Here is a 16,444-nt window from a genome sequence, read left to right on the forward strand (position 1 = left end):
AGGTTGCAAGACACAATGAAAATTTTAGAAAAAATAAAGAAGTAAATGAATGGAAACTGAACCAGTGTGTGTGTGTGTGTGTGTGTGTGTGTGTGTGTGTTAACCCTTTCATTACCAACCCACCTGTAACCAGCTCTGGTTCTATGGTACAAATGTCTTATTTTCATAAGTATTTAATTAAAAATCTTCCACCAAACCTTAGTCATAATATATGTTCCTAACACTAGCTTAATGATAACAAAGTTATTTTATTAAATTCTTTGTTATATTTAAAATTAATTGAAAGAAACAGAGAGCATCTCAAAATAAATGTAGCAACGAAAGGGTTAAATAATAATTGGAAGTGCATTGTGACCAGTGATGTATAACATCTGATAGTCTGGCCAATACAGGTGATACAATCACAAACACACACACACACACACACACAATGGGCTTCTTTTTGATGTCTGTCAACCAATTCTACCCACAAGGTTTTGGCATAAATAAAAAAAAACAATTAACAGAATACAAAACAAACACAACCAGTGAAACAAACCTTTAGTTCGAGTTCAATCTGACCCTCCTGTTGTTCCCTCATGATTTGCGAAAGTGAGTCAGGGGTGGCAGATGATGATAATGGTATGTTTGGCACTTCCTGGAAGTCTGTTGCATCGTCCGCAAACTCCGAAAGTGGTAAATTACCATTTCGTCTATTTTTAGCATCTGAGAAAAACAAAAAAAAAAAAAAAGACAATAATTAGTACATGGTTTGAAATGCTGAGACAAGGCCAGAAATCTGAGGGGAAGGGCTAAGTTGATATCAACCTCAGTACATGACTGGTATCTATATTTTATTAAGGCTGTGAGCTGACAGAATCATTAGCACGCCGGGCGAAATGCTTAGTGGTATTTCGATTGTCTTCCTGTTCTGAGTTCAAATTTCGCCGAGGTCAACTTTGCCTTTTGCCCTTTTGGGAGTCGATAAATTAAGTACCAGTTGCGTACTGGGGTCAATCTAATCGACTGGGCCCCTCCCCAAAGATTTTGGGCCTTGTGCCTATAGTAGAAAGGATTATTATCCTGCCGAGGTCAACTTTGCTTTACATCCTTTTGGGGTCAATAAAGGTCAATGTAATTGACTAGTCTCCTCCCCCAAAATTTCAGGCCTTGTGCCTTTAGTAGAAAGAATTATTATTATTATTATTATTATTATTGCTGGCAGATTCATTAGCATGTTAGACAAAATGCTTAGCAGCATTTCTTCCAACTCTTCACATTTCAAGTTCAAATCCTGTGGAAGTCAACTTTTTCTTTCATCCTCTCAGGGTTGATAAAAATAAATACCAGCTGAGTACAAGATTCACTGTAAGGAACTACCCCCTCCCATCAAAATTTTAAGCCTTCCACCTAAAATTGAAAGGATTATTACCTCTGCCTTAGTGAAGGCAGAGGTAGTGTTCTCAGTCGTGTTTGTTTGTCCATGGACAAGATATCTCAAGAACCACTGGATGGATTCGGATGAAACATTTTGGGATGTTTGGCCTCGTGACTGGCACAAACTAATTAGATTTTGGGATCGATCCAGTACCGGACAATGGTTCTGGATTAATTTTCCGTTTTTTTTTTAGTTAATTTTTGAGAGTGGTCAGGTTCATTTTTAGTATTCTCATTTGTGAGAGCAGTCGAGTTTATTTCAGATATTCTCATTTTAAAAATCATCTCTGGCTAATCGTTGAGAGGACATTGGTGCTACCTTGGCAGAGGTTTGTGCTCTCTGAGTGCTCTTATTATTATTATTGGTATCGAATTAGTAACCTGTATATCCATCATAGTACCTATTAACAGTTAAATGAATTGAAGGAGAGTCAAGAGTGTTGGTCATGGACAGACTATGATGCTTCTGAACTGTTCTGAAACATTACCTGGTTGTCCGACACTCCTATCATATTAGCTACACCAACTATGACAACACCACACACACACACCTCAGAAACAATAAATATAAAGGTGAAATAGAATTAATTGTTCTTACCTTTTTTTGATTGACAAATTTCTGATAAAGTCTTATGTAAAGAAGACAGATGTTCTAATGATAGTTTCGTATTAATAAACCCCTCTTTATCAGGCACTGTTTCAAAGAAAACATTGCAAAATTATGATAATACAACTGCTTGAATAAATCATGTAATAAAAACTAAATCACACACAAACATCAAGCATATATACAAATACATCCTCATCACTTTTCTTTTAATAACTACTTTTCTATGTGTGCACGAGTCACATAAGATCTGTTGAGATAGAACTCTCTACAGTCGGATGCTCTCCCTGTCACCAATCCTCACCTGTTTCACTGTCAATAATAGATTTCTACTCTACAAAAGTATAGTAACCCATCAGATTAATGTTAAATTGTTTTTATTATAACTGAACATAAAAGCAAACATTAACATTATATATAAATATATATATATATACACACACACACACATATATATATAAGATGAAATGCGTGTGTGTGTGTAAAGCAACTTTTATTTTCCACCAACATACACCTGGGTTTTCTTGTACGAGTACTGGAATGGTTTAATTGTTGGAGCAATTGTTTTTGTAGCTGAGAGTTCTTCCTTCTGCAAACCACCCAAATAGGAAATAAGGGTGAGAGAAATTCTGACTGTAGTAAGATACCTGTATTTTTCCCTGAATAAAACAAATATCTCTCTTTGCTCCAGTTTGACTAGAGTTAAGCTCCTACGTGGCTAACGTGATTAATTTAGGACGGACATTGTACCTGTAGGGTCTATCTGGACACCTCATCCTCATTAATTTATTTCCCTTTCCAACTCTACCTTGCTTCCTTCCACCCATTCTTCTATAATGAGACGTCATGGTGTTACTCTACAGCAAGAAACCTGTTCTATTCTGGCCTCTTCTTTCATACCTTAACCCCTTATATCCTAGCATAAAACTGCCTCCCTCTCTATTGTGGCACCACTCAACCAAAGGGGATCTTAGTTTTCTAAGCTGTATGGTAACCTCATTGGTGTGTCATGAATAAAAAAAAAACACCCAATGTTCCCTGTAAAAGGGTTTTTGTTGTGAAGGGCATCTAGCTGTAGAAACCATACCAAACTAGAGAATGGAACACAATGCAGTGCAAGGACCTTCCAGATCCTGCCAAACTGCCCAAACCATTCCAGCATGGAAAATGAGTGTTAAACGACGATGGTGATTCAGCTTTAGAATGGAATGCTTCCATACAAAACCTTATCCAATCCAGATACACACGGAAAATAACGAATACAAAACAGCTCACACAAAAAAGAAAACACAAACACACACACACACAAATGGAGATGAAATTAACTAACCTTTGTTTTCGAGTTCTTCAAGTGGTCCAAACAACTGCGCTAATAACGTCAAAAACTCCATTTTTATGGAATAATTAACATAAAATGCACCATCTTCATCTGAAACCGAGTCTGACAAACATGGCTCCCCTTCCGAATTGTCAGATATCTGAGGAGCAATGTCTGTCCCAGACTGTTCCAAATCTGGCCCACTTTGTGTTATTTCATCAGTCTGAGATCTAATCTGGAATATTTGTTGCAAGAAATCGTCCTTCTTCTGACACGCTTCTAATATGGCTCTGTCAGCTACTTCTAAGTTTTCATCAATGCCATCTTTTAATAAACAATTCAATGCCAGCATCTCTAAACTACTACACACATCTGCAGAATCCGTAACTGAAGTTATGGTGTTCTCAGCCAGATCCACGAAACTAAAAGACGATGCCAAATGCTCTATGTCCTCTTCATCTGAAGATGGTTCAATGGAATTACTCTGAGAGGAATCCGTACATTCGGAATCAGATAAATTTTCAACTCTTCCCAATTTCGGCAGCTGGGGTTCATCCCAGTAAGAATCTGATCCCCAAGAATCTGGTCTGAGAGGTGAAGATAGACTCACATCCATTCCATCACAGGTTGTTTCGCTGCTTTCACTGATGCCATGGTTCTTGTTCCGTTTATTCTCACCATTATTGGCAGAGCGGTGTCTTTTCCGATTTCTTTTATAGTTTCTCTTATTTTCCTTCTGCACTGCTCTCGTCACCGCATTTATCACAGGAGTGCTAAAGAGAACAAACAAACAAACAAATAAATACAAAAAAAGCGTTAAGCCATTAGCATTTAAACAGGCCACATCTGCCCCAAATATTACTTGTTTTACGTTCAAACTGGCCAGATCCGACCTCTCACTCCTACCCTGCAATGTCATTCTAAATATAAACACTCACATCACCAGAATCTTGATGCATATTAACTTGAAGCTGTTCTGTCGTCATCAGAACCAACAGAGTGCCAATGTGTGTGTCAAAGTATTTGTCACGATTGCCCAACACTGGTGTCGGTTTGTTTACATTCCCATAACTGAGCAGTTCAGCAAAAGAGACTTGATAAAGTACCCGACTTAACAGTAATAGTGGTCATAGTGGCTGTTGTAGTGCTGGCGGTAGTTGTAGTGGTGATCATCGATACACTTACCTTGTTTTAGGTGCCTTTTTGTTTCTTAAGAGTTGATGGACTGTCACTTCTTCGTATTTCTTCAGCATGTCGACAATCTTATCATAGCTGACACCATGAGTGTTTCGACTGAGCAATAAATCAAAACAAAAAAAAAAAAACCAATCAAGTTACATCATCATCATCATCAACACTTATTACAATTGCTTATCATTCACTTTTCTATGCTTGCATAAGGGAGACAGAATTTTTTGAGGTGAATTTTCTACAGCTGGAAGCCCTTCCTGTTGCTAACCCTCAACTGTTTCCAGTTAAGCTAATATTTCTCCATGACTGAACATGTTCTCACAGAAGATTGGAAATGAAGGACACTATTTGCATGATGGCTAAAAACTAACTGCAATGGGAAGGTTTTCTGACAAAAGCTGCTTCCAGTGCCTCTGGGCCACATCCACCCAAGTGACCCTTTCTTGGTACATGCTTCACTTAAACCATTACCATTTCTGAAACAGGCAAAAAAGAACCTACCTCCTACAAGCTGCATTAACCCCACAAGTTCTCTGGATAAGTGGTTCAGAACCCAGTACCATATGACCATTTGTGGTCCATATAAGATTTTTAGGGGTCCATGCAAGCAAAATAGTAAATCAGGGACCCACAATAGTATATTAAGGAACCATGAAAACATGTTGCTTTAGATGTATTTATTACAAAACACAGCTAGATTTCTTTCTCAAATATTTTACATAGTTCAACCTACACAAGTTAACCCTTTCGTTACTGTATTTATTTTGAGAGGCTCTGCGTTTCTTTCAATTGATTTTAAATACAGCCAGTACCGCCTGACTGGCCTTCGTAGGATTTTCTAGCGAGATCGTTGCCAGTGCCCCTGGACTGGCTCTTGTGCGGGTGGCACATAAAATACACCATTTTGAGCGTGGCCGTTGCCAGTACCGCCTGACTGGCCTTCGTGCGGGTGACATGTAAAAGCACCCACTACACTCTCTGAGTGGTTGGTGTTAGGAAGGGCATCCAGCTGTAGAAACTCTGCCAAATCAGATTGGAGCCTGGTGTTGCCATCCGGTTTCACCAGTCCTCAGTCAAATCGTCCAACCCATGCTAGCATGGAAAGCAGACGTTAAACGATGATGATGATGATGATGAACTTAGTTAGTATTCAGCATATGTTAGGAACATAATTTGTGACTAAAATTTGGTGGAAGATTTTAATTCAAAACTTATGAAAACAAGACATTTGTACCATAGAACCAGAGACGGCTTCAGCCAAGTTGGTAATGGAAGGGTTAATGGGGTCTAGAGTTAAAAAATGGTTGAGAGCCACAATATAGTTGCTGCACTTGCTTTGACCTTTCTATGAAACTCAAAACATAATATGATGAATGTGTTCTTTTGTTAGATCATAAACGATCAGTTTGGAGAGGTGTCCATGAATAATGTTTTTATATATTGCTAGTAAAAGTAGTGGCTTACTTATGTGAATCTGATTAAGCATCAAAATATAGATATTACTATATTAAATCTTGTTTAACAATATCTGCTCAACTATTAAAAAGCACTTTCATTACAACTTGACAATCTTTATGGCAACTTTAAGTCATCTACCAGATACAGATGGCCATTCTACTGCAGCAGCTGTTTCTCACTTTATTCAGAAATTTTAAACAATAGCTGTCATTATTAAACTGGTGTTTGGTACATAAAGTGGTACAAAATTATGATGGAAGGTTTAAATTTAGATCACTTTAACCCCTTTTGTTACCATAATCTTGGTGAAGGACATTGCCTTTGTTTCAATTTATTTTGAAAATGACAAATTTACTTAAAAAAAATAGTCGTTATTAAACTGGAGTTTGGAACATAAATTAACATGAAATTTTGGTGGAAGGTTTTAATTAAGATCACTTCACACAGGAAGTTTATTTTATATAACAGGGCCAAAGGCAGTCTCAGGTGGTTTGACATCCAAAGAATTAATTAGGTTTTAACGCTAATTATTTCATCAATCCCAGCAGCTTGAAAATTAACAGTCAGTAATATTCTATCAATATTCTACATACAATAGTAAACAAATATTGAAAAAGGGAAGTTGAATATAATAATTCTAAATACTTACGCGGCTAGTTTTCGGGGTTTGAATTTCCATGCTGTGTTCGGCTCCAGAATTTCAAGAAAATAACCATTTTCTTTTGCCTGACAATTTGAAAGAATTATAAATTAATTGATAACATTTTACCATTTGGGTCACTGTTTTTCAACTGTTTTTGTCCCATAACAATGTTCAAGAAAAATCATATGCCCCATCATAAATAGACGAAGTTTATACACACACACATCTTCATCATCATCATTTAACGTCTGCTTTCCATGCTTCGGTGTTTGTTTTAGCATGCCTTTTACAGCTGGATATCCTTCCTAACACCAACCACCCTCAGAGTGGAAACATAGATATATATATATATATATATATACACACATTTATACATACACACGTATAAACATACAAATTAATATGTATATATGCATGTGTGTAAATATTATATGTATAAATGTGGTCTACTATTCAGGATTCCTGGTGTTCATCTCGGCAGTGCCCCAGCATGACTGCAGTCTAATCATTATATATAAATATATATATATATATATACACACACACATTCCTATATTAATGTATACAGACACACACACACACATATATATATACAGAGAGAAAGAGAACTAACAGCAACATGTGGTCAACCAATTTAACATTCACAAACAAAGAAAAAGAAAAAAAAAATCATTAAAAAAATTAGCACTAATTATATTTATACTCACATAATTAGCATAGGGTTCCATTTCCCACAAGGTCACATTCGTGTTGTCGATAATAACCAAATCTGTTCCCTCTTTCATTGCATTTAGGGCTGTGGAAAAGTCGAGGGATTAGAAACACATCATTAATATCAGCAAGGCATTGAGAAGATAAATTGAAGAATTCACAGAACAAGAAATGGGTATTTTAGGAACCAACAGGGCAGTCTGTTTTTAGTTTATAGTTTTGAATTTTTCTCTCTATTTATTTGTTAATGTCACTGGGAATGGAATTAATACTTTAGCATACAAATTTCTGTCAAATGCAATGTGAGACAGACATACAGAAATATGAATGCAACAATGCAAAAGAGAGACAGATAAATAGACTGGAGGAAATATTTCTATTTACCTCTTCTCTGGTTCCAGGTATGAGCATCTGATAATTGCTCAACATCAAAACGGTAATTGTTGCGATTATCTTTAAAATAGTCATCTGTAGATAAAATGGCTGCTGTTTTATTCTTTGGTAAACATTCTAAAAGCTTTCTGAAATGTAATTTTAAAAAAATAATAAATAAATAAGAACAAAAACAAAAAAGAAAAGAGAAAAGAACAATAAAAGAGATCTAAGACCAGCCATAGTCTGACTTAGGTCCTCACTTTCTCTTTTCTTCATTCTCCCACACTGTCTTTTTCTCTCCCCTTCAGTTCTCTTTATCAAGTTCTAAATTTTTCCCTTCAAAGATACACTTTCTTTCCCTTGTTCTATTTACATTAGTGAAACCTCAGAAATATACAGATGTGTCTGAAAAAAGATGAAATTTTTCTCCATTATTTTCTGTATATATTCCTGAAATTATATATATATATATATATATATATATATATATATACTCTTTTACTCTTTTATTTGTTTCAGTCATTTGACTGCGGCCATGCTGGAGCACCGCCTTTAGTTGAGCAAATCGACCCCGGGACTTATTCTTTGTAAGCCCAGTACTTACTCCATCGGTCTCTTTTGCCGAACCGCTAAGTGACGGGGACATAAACACACCACCATCGGTTGTCAAGCGATGTTGGGGGGGGGGGGACAAACACAGACACACAAACATATACACACACATACATACATACATACATATATATATATATATATATATATATACATATACGACGGGCTTCTTTCAGTTTCCGTCTACCAAATCCACTCACAAGGCTTTGGTCGGCCCGAGGCTATAGTAGAAGACACCTGCCCAAGGTGCCACGCAGTGGGACTGAACCCAGAACCATGTGCTTGGTAAGCAAGTTACTTACCACACAGCCACTCCACCAAATGATACAATATAAAATGTTTACTCAATCCATTTTCCATAATGCATGAAAAAATATCTTGTGCATTTCAAAAAAACATTTTAATGTATCTTATTGATTCAAGAAAAATAGAACAGTCAGATCAGAGTATGAAATGGATTTTTTTTTAAATAAAATTCCATTGACTTTTGCCAAGTTATTTAAAAACAGAAAAGCAAAGATTACTAGATCTAACGATAATGAGAAAGAACATTAATCATGACAACATGCAATGGAAAGCAAACACGGTGGTTGTTAAAGGTAAACGATGACAACTTACTTTGCTAGCGTAGACTTGCCACTCCCAGGACATCCACGCATCAAGATAATAATTTTCTTTGATTGCAACAGAGATTGAATTCGCTTCCGAAGAACTTCATCAGATTTGGATTGAGCTGTGACACTACTGCTGTTGTTCTTCTTTTTCTGGCCGGCTTTTGGTTTCAAAGCTGGTTGGGTTGCTGCTATATTGGCATACAGCGATGCTGGCATAGTGGATGGCTTGAATTCTTTAGCACAAGGATTCAAATTACCTCTCGGCGATGCAATGCCAGCGAGGTTTTCTTTTAGAATGAATACATCTGTTGGTCTTTTCTTTCCATGGCATCCAAACGAAGGAACTGGATCGTATTTGATACATGCTACAAAGATAGATAAACATCTAAACGTTAAATCACTGTATCGGTCAGATTATCAAATGTTGTTATACATCGCTGGTCACATTGTGCTTCTTTGCATTGTAGCTTTCAAATGATGCCATCTCATGGGCTAAGCAGGCAGGCAGACATTCCCCCTGAAGAGGATACCGGTCTATTGCAGGGTTACACATTTATCTAAATGGACAGGAGTAACAAGAACACAACGCAACGCCCGGTCTGAGAATCGAACCCATGATCTCGCAATTGTGAGTGCAACACCCTGACCACTAAGCCATGCACCTTCACACACACACACACACACAAACACACACATATATTTATTTATATATATATATATATATATATATATATATACTGTGAAAATTATAAGGGTAAAAAAATTTTGAAAAATGTTCATACCAGAGGCTGGCATGCGTAATAAAGTCAAAAGTCAACATATTTTCATTATAATAATGTACAAACAATTTAAGTATTTATATATGAAAGAGGTGACCTTTGACAGGACACCTTACATGCTAGAAAGGGCAGTCAAAACCCAAACCACGAATAAAATTGCTTTTATTTGTGGTTTGGATTTTGACTGCCCTTTCTAGCATTAATGTGTCCTGTCAAAGGTCACCTCTTTCATATATAAATACTTAAAATGTTTATACACTATTATATAGATATATATATATATATATATATATATATATATATATATATACACACACATTAACATTTATATACATATAATGATTTTGAGTTTTCCCACTTAAATCATTAGACAAGCACCAAATATAAATTCATACCCAAGACCACTAAGTATATTAGCATGTACTTAATAAATCATTCAAACACAATACTAACAGGGTTCAACATGGTGATTTTATACTTGGTAAACTTAACCCAGTTCTTTCTCTCTCTCCCAAATGCTCGGAATATTTTGCTTAACTCAATAAACAAGGTCGCCGTGACATATAAGAAGTACTGTGTGTATACTATTATTTTATGCAATTAGTTTTATATTTATGTAAATAAAATTTTTAAATATGTGTGTATGTAAGTGTATGTGTGTGTATGTATGTATGTATGTATGTGTGTATATATATATATATATATATATATACACACAAACATATCTATTATCATCATCATATATATACATACATATACACAGATATATACATCATGTATACATACACATTCCTACACACACACACATATATATGCATACAGATACATAGTTACAGGCACATACACATACATGCATACATATAACTCGTACATGTATATATATATATATATATATATAATACATGCATGCATACACACACACACACACACTCATTTCTCTTGTTACTTGCCCAGTTGATCTACATAACCCAAGTCCTGAGAGGTTTTGCATAAGTGCAACACATATAACTCAAACCACTTGTGTAGATTTAAAGTTAAATGATAAATATATATATATATATATATATATATATATATATATGAAAATGAAGAATAAGGCAGAATGCTAAACTGGAAGCATATTTTAATAAAGATTTCTAACCGGGTTTCTTTGCGAAGCAAATTTTCAAGAAGGAGAATGAAAATGTTTTTTACAAAGAAGTACAAAATGAAGAAAATAATATATAAAAATAATAATATATAGAAAAATAAATATACCAATACATTATATTGTCTTTGAGCTTTTAAAGTTCAATGGTAGTTGATGTATATAATGGTTGGAAAAATAAGGATGCATGAGAATTGAGAGTTGTGTTAGGTTTAAAAGAAGGGTTAAAAGTTTGTGTTAAGCAGGAAGTGTGGTGTCAAAACAGGAAGTGTGTGTAAGGGGAGACAAATCTTTTATGTCTGAACAGACATAAACTTCCTGTTGAAAAAGAGTTCGTAACTCCAACTAAAAAGATTTGTCTCCCCTTACACACACTTCCTGTTTTGACACCACACTTCCTGCTTAACACAAACTTTTAACCCTTTTTTTAAACCTAACACAACTCTCAATTCTCATGCATCCTTATTTTTCCAACCATTATATACATGAATTACCATTGAACTTCAAAAGCTCAAAGACAATATAATGTATTGGTATATTAATTTTTTTATATATTATTTTTATATATAATTTTCTTCATTTTGTACTTCTTTGTAAAAAACATTTTCATTCTCCTTCTTGAAAATTTGCTTCGCAATGAAAGCTGGTTAGAAATCTTTATTAAAATATGCTTTCAGTTTAGCATTCTGCCTTATTCTTCATTTTCCTATTATTTCTCCACGAGCGGTTAACACAACCCCACTATTTACTGACTTATATGTGTGTATATATATATATATATATATATATATATATATATATGATCTACTTAGCCATCTGGAATTCTGTTTCTCCTGTTTCTATTTAAACTTGACCTCTCTCATACATATATAAGAGATTAAACGAAAGCACTCACACACTGGAAAAAAAACTTTTTCTCAAAAATGGTTAATAACATCCTTGTAATAGATTTCATAACATTTTATTTTTAAATAACTGTACACATCAAAAACTGTATTAAGTAATTCTCATAGACTTTCAAAAACACACACACACAGTTTGTGACAGACCATGCCTTTCTTTTGATGGGTTCAAATTTCATTTGTGAATTTATGGAAAATGAACCTCCACCAACTATTCTGCCTATAAGTCTGTGCACACCTTTCGATGCAATATATGCCAGAAGGTTTGCAAATTTAACAGAGGCCTCAAAAGACATTTTAAGATCGACAAAGAGCAGAACTTAACTGCAGCTCTTGGTGGTCCAAATCGGATATGCAATATATGTGGGTGTCTTTTCAGAACATTGTCTGGTTTAAAAAATCACATCAGATGCCATGATAGTTCTAAGGTGTAGGTAGAGGAGGTGGTCAGACTCTGCTTAAGGAGTAGACAACCACCATGTATATAATTTTGTCATTACTTGAGCTGATGAATGAAACATAAATTACCCTTATGAAGAAGATGTGGTCATGATTTACCCTTATTAAAATCAATCTGCCTAAAACTGTCGCTGGTTCTGAGATACAAAGATAAAATCTTCCTGTTTTAAATTGATCTGTATAAATAAAAACCTTCCATCAAAATTTCATGTTACTGTATTTTAACATGAATAAGGAAACCTTCTTTTGTCAAAAATTAGGTTAAAAAAATATGGGAGTTACTTATACATGGATAGTATTATAATCCCTTACAAAACCTTTTTTCCAAATTTTAAGCACAAAAAATTAGGGGGTTCCTTCCTTATACACATTAAAATACGGTAATTAGTGAACCAAACATGAGCTTAATTAATGAAAAATGTTATTTTGCTGAATTCTTCACTATTTTCAAAATTAATGGAAATAAAGGCAATGTAATTCAACAGAAATATGGTAACAAAAGGGTTAAAGTGATCTAAATTAAAATCTTCCATCAAAATTTTATGTTAATTAATGTTCCAATCATCATCTTAATTGATGTCAAAGTTATATTACTGTATTTGTCATTATTCTCAAAATTAATTGAAACCAAAGACAATTGTATTTTAACAAATATTGTAACAAAAAGGTTAAACATCTTTGATCGTATTCTTGTTTCACCAAAGAGGACATGAGGCCAAACAACATACATATACACCCATTCACAAAAATCAAAATGTTTAAATGAATGGACTTGATCGAAGGTCATCCAATCAAATCCACTGCAGGTGTTCCATTGTATATTTAGGGTAATAGACATTGGTGTGGTATGTGATCTACATACATGTTTCTGGTATAGCTTGTGATCTACATTAGTTCAAATGGTATTATAGTCTGTGATCTACACAGACTTTTAAACCTACATTTAAGATTCGTCTCTATTTACTCGACTTCCGGTTGGTTTGGTAAATAAACCAAAAAAAAAAAACTTTTATGATTTAAACACTTTTAGTTCTGATCCCATTGAAAGAAGTTGTGATGAGAGCAAAAGAATTTTACACACAGGTTATTCGAGAGGAAGAAGCTTTCAAAAAGATAGGAAAACTTCATAAGAGAGCAGCATCCAGAAATTTTTAGGGCTTCGAATGAACAAACAATAACAGAGTGGACGTGCAGAGGAAACAATCGACAAAGACAAACATTAAGGGCCGTTAGGACAAGACGTGTTGCAATGGGTGATGCCTGAGAGAAAATTTGGAAGAATACAAAATAAATAGAAGAGAAGAAAATAGTTACAATGAATATGGAGATTTAGTAAATCTGCATTTTTTTTTTTTTTTATTATTTCCACAGTCAATTATATAGGATATTGGTTCAAATTTGTCCAACGTACGTTTCTGCTGCATAGAAAACTTTGCATCTGCATCCAGCTATTTTTGACTGGTTGACAGTCTATGAGACTTTATTCAAGGTCTGCATGGCTACGTGGTGATAAGTTTACTTCCCAACCACATGATTCCAGGTTCAGTCCCACTATGTGACACCATGGGCGAGCAGGGGAGGAGGAAGAAAAGTATGAGGAAGAGAAGGAGGAAGAAGTGAAGGAAAAGAGAAGAGGGAAGGAGGGGAGAAAGCAAGACAAGAGGAGGAGGAGGACGACAAAAACGAGGAGGAAGAGGAGGATGAAGTAGCTGAAAAGAGGAGGGAGAAGAGGAGTAGGAAGAAGTGAAGGAAAAAGAGGAAGGTGAGGAGGTGGAGGTGGAGGAGAAAGAGAAGGAAGAGTTTATATTTATTGCACTAGAATACTGCTAACTCATTCCAGACAATCTACTCGTGCCCCACCAGATGCACACAAATCTATGCATTACACACATATATACAAACATACATTCATTGTAGACTGAAAGAGTCATTGTGGGAGTCTCAACACAGGTCTTTCAACTTTACTAGAAATAACAGCCAAACTTTCCTCAGGCTTCACAAACTCCATGTAAAATACGGAAGGACGATAGATGAAATAATGTAGTACCAGACATACGATGTCTAAATGTAAGACATGTTGATGGTCATGGTCGGAATACTCCCGATCATAGGTCTGTTCCATCTAGTTTGACCTGGGGTTAAACAACAACAACAATGCTAGATTGAAAGGCAAGCCTATAACCACCAACAACAACAACACACTGCTACAGTAATCAAAATAACTCCCTCCCTTCCTCTCTCTCTCTCTCTCTCTCTCTCCATCTCTCTTGCTACTTCTCTACAGAGATTGTGACAACTCCTTTGAAACTACTACCATCTTAACCTATGGCCCCCACACACCCGCCATCTAACCCTGTTGCATAACCCATCTAGGGATAGTATGCCACACACTCCCATCTCACTCTGCATTCTTCCTCAAGAGCCATGTCTCTCTCTCTCTCCATTTATTCCATGTTCCTCCAATTAGCAGGAGGAAAAAAAAAAAAGCAAACAAACACACAACTTCAAATGTATGACACAATCATTGTGTTGCTAAGCAAAACAAACAAATAAACAAGTTACAGTTTGTCTGAAACAAGAAAAAGAAGAGGTGAGGTGGGAGAGAGCCCACACCCTCCTTTTACATTTGAGTGGTTAGTGTTAGGATGGAGTAGTTAACAGAAACAAAAGAGCAAAAAAAGAAAAAGAAAAATATAAAAATGAACATTTGACCTAGTTTTCTAAACACTTCAGCCCCAGCGACAGGTGTGTGGTTAAGTGGTCTCATTGCAAATATTTGTGTATATATATATATATATATATATATATATATATATATATATATATATGTACAGAGTTGCCCAAAAGTAGGTTTACAGTTATTCAACTATTGCCTTCGCATTTGTATATTAACAGTTTAGATCTTATCATCATCATCATCATCATCATCATCGTTTAACATCCGTTTTCCATGCTGGCATGGGTTGGATGGTTTGACGGAGAGGGCTGGCAAGGTAGAAGGCTGCACCAGGTTCCACTCTGACCTGGCAAAGTTTCTACAGCTGGATGCCCTTCCTAACACCAACCACACCAAGAATGCAGCAGGTGCTTTTTACGTGCCACCAGCACAAGGGCCAGTCAGTCAGTACTGCATGCTCAACAGGCTTCCACACAGTTTCCATGTACCAAATTCACTCACAAGGCACTGGTCAGCCCATGGACACAGTAGAAAACAATCACCCAAGGTGCTACACAATGAGATTGAACCCAAAGCCGCATAGTTGCAAAGCAAGCTACTTAAACACTTAAACACATACCCATCTACCCATGCCTGCAACTGTATAAAATTGTTTTGTTCTGGTTTTTTGGGGGGTTTTTTTTAATAATTCTATAATTTTCATCAAACATTTGATGATTTGCAAGAAAACTTTTTTCAAAAATAAAATAAAATAAAATAAAATGAAATAATTAAACAAACTACAAAATATTTAGATCTGACAGAGAATGAAATTCACTTCAATTATTCAAAATCACTTTTTTTAACAAGACTTGATAAAAACATGCAAACATTTTATTCTTTCCACTGAGAATGTTTACATATGTCACCTATATTTTAGCCTATGACAGGTTCATATATATAATATATATATATATATATATATATATAGACACATACAGACAGAGATAGACACATACATATATATACATCCACACACACATACATATCATCATTTAACGCCCGCTTTCCATATCCAGACAGAAACACACACATGTATATCAAACACTCACATACATACATACAAAGACATATCAACACATACACTCACATGCATATCTGGATGTATGAATTTATGTGTACGTGTGTGCATGTGTCTGTGCGTTTGTACACGTATATATATATATATATATATATATATATATATATATATATGTGTGTGTGTGTTAAGTTTGATTCTGTGTCAGTTTTCAACTTTGCCGCTATTCATTATCATTTCTATGTAATCTATTCAGGATTTGTTGCTTGCTTTTTATCTGAAATTGATCTGACCTTGTTCAATATAACAGTTCTTTAAACAACCAACTCTTTCAGTTGTTAATATTTAAATACATTTGAGTGTCTCTTTTCAGACCAATCACAAGTAAAAGAAATATCTGCAGACAACAATCAACCAATCGACAGCAAGGTTGGTAAGATCAATATAGAGTCCAGATTACTAATATATTACTGGTATG

The 16,444-nt window shown here is 35.2% G+C and overlaps 1 protein-coding gene across 3 annotated transcripts in view; it reads right to left on the minus strand.

Moving 5' to 3' along the window:
• The window catches only part of LOC106869269 (uncharacterized), a 49,152-nt gene that overhangs the window by 9,814 nt on the left and 22,894 nt on the right, over positions 1-16,444 (minus strand). For all 3 annotated transcript variants that reach the window (XM_089361451.1, XM_014914936.3, XM_014914937.3), the window contains 8 exons: positions 8,950-9,310; positions 7,729-7,865; positions 7,341-7,429; positions 6,640-6,716; positions 4,527-4,634; positions 3,354-4,114; positions 2,015-2,110; positions 539-705 (listed from right to left, as the gene is read on the minus strand). In XM_089361451.1, the coding sequence (XP_089217577.1) occupies positions 539-705; positions 2,015-2,110; positions 3,354-4,114; positions 4,527-4,634; positions 6,640-6,716; positions 7,341-7,429; positions 7,729-7,865; positions 8,950-9,310 (1,796 nt within the window). The remainder of the gene's footprint in view (positions 1-538; positions 706-2,014; positions 2,111-3,353; positions 4,115-4,526; positions 4,635-6,639; positions 6,717-7,340; positions 7,430-7,728; positions 7,866-8,949; positions 9,311-16,444) is intronic.

This window comes from Octopus bimaculoides, chromosome 13 (genome assembly GCF_046866305.1).
Source record: "Octopus bimaculoides isolate indiv1 chromosome 13, ASM4686630v1, whole genome shotgun sequence".
In the NCBI taxonomy this organism is placed as follows: Eukaryota; Metazoa; Mollusca; class Cephalopoda; order Octopoda; family Octopodidae; genus Octopus; species Octopus bimaculoides.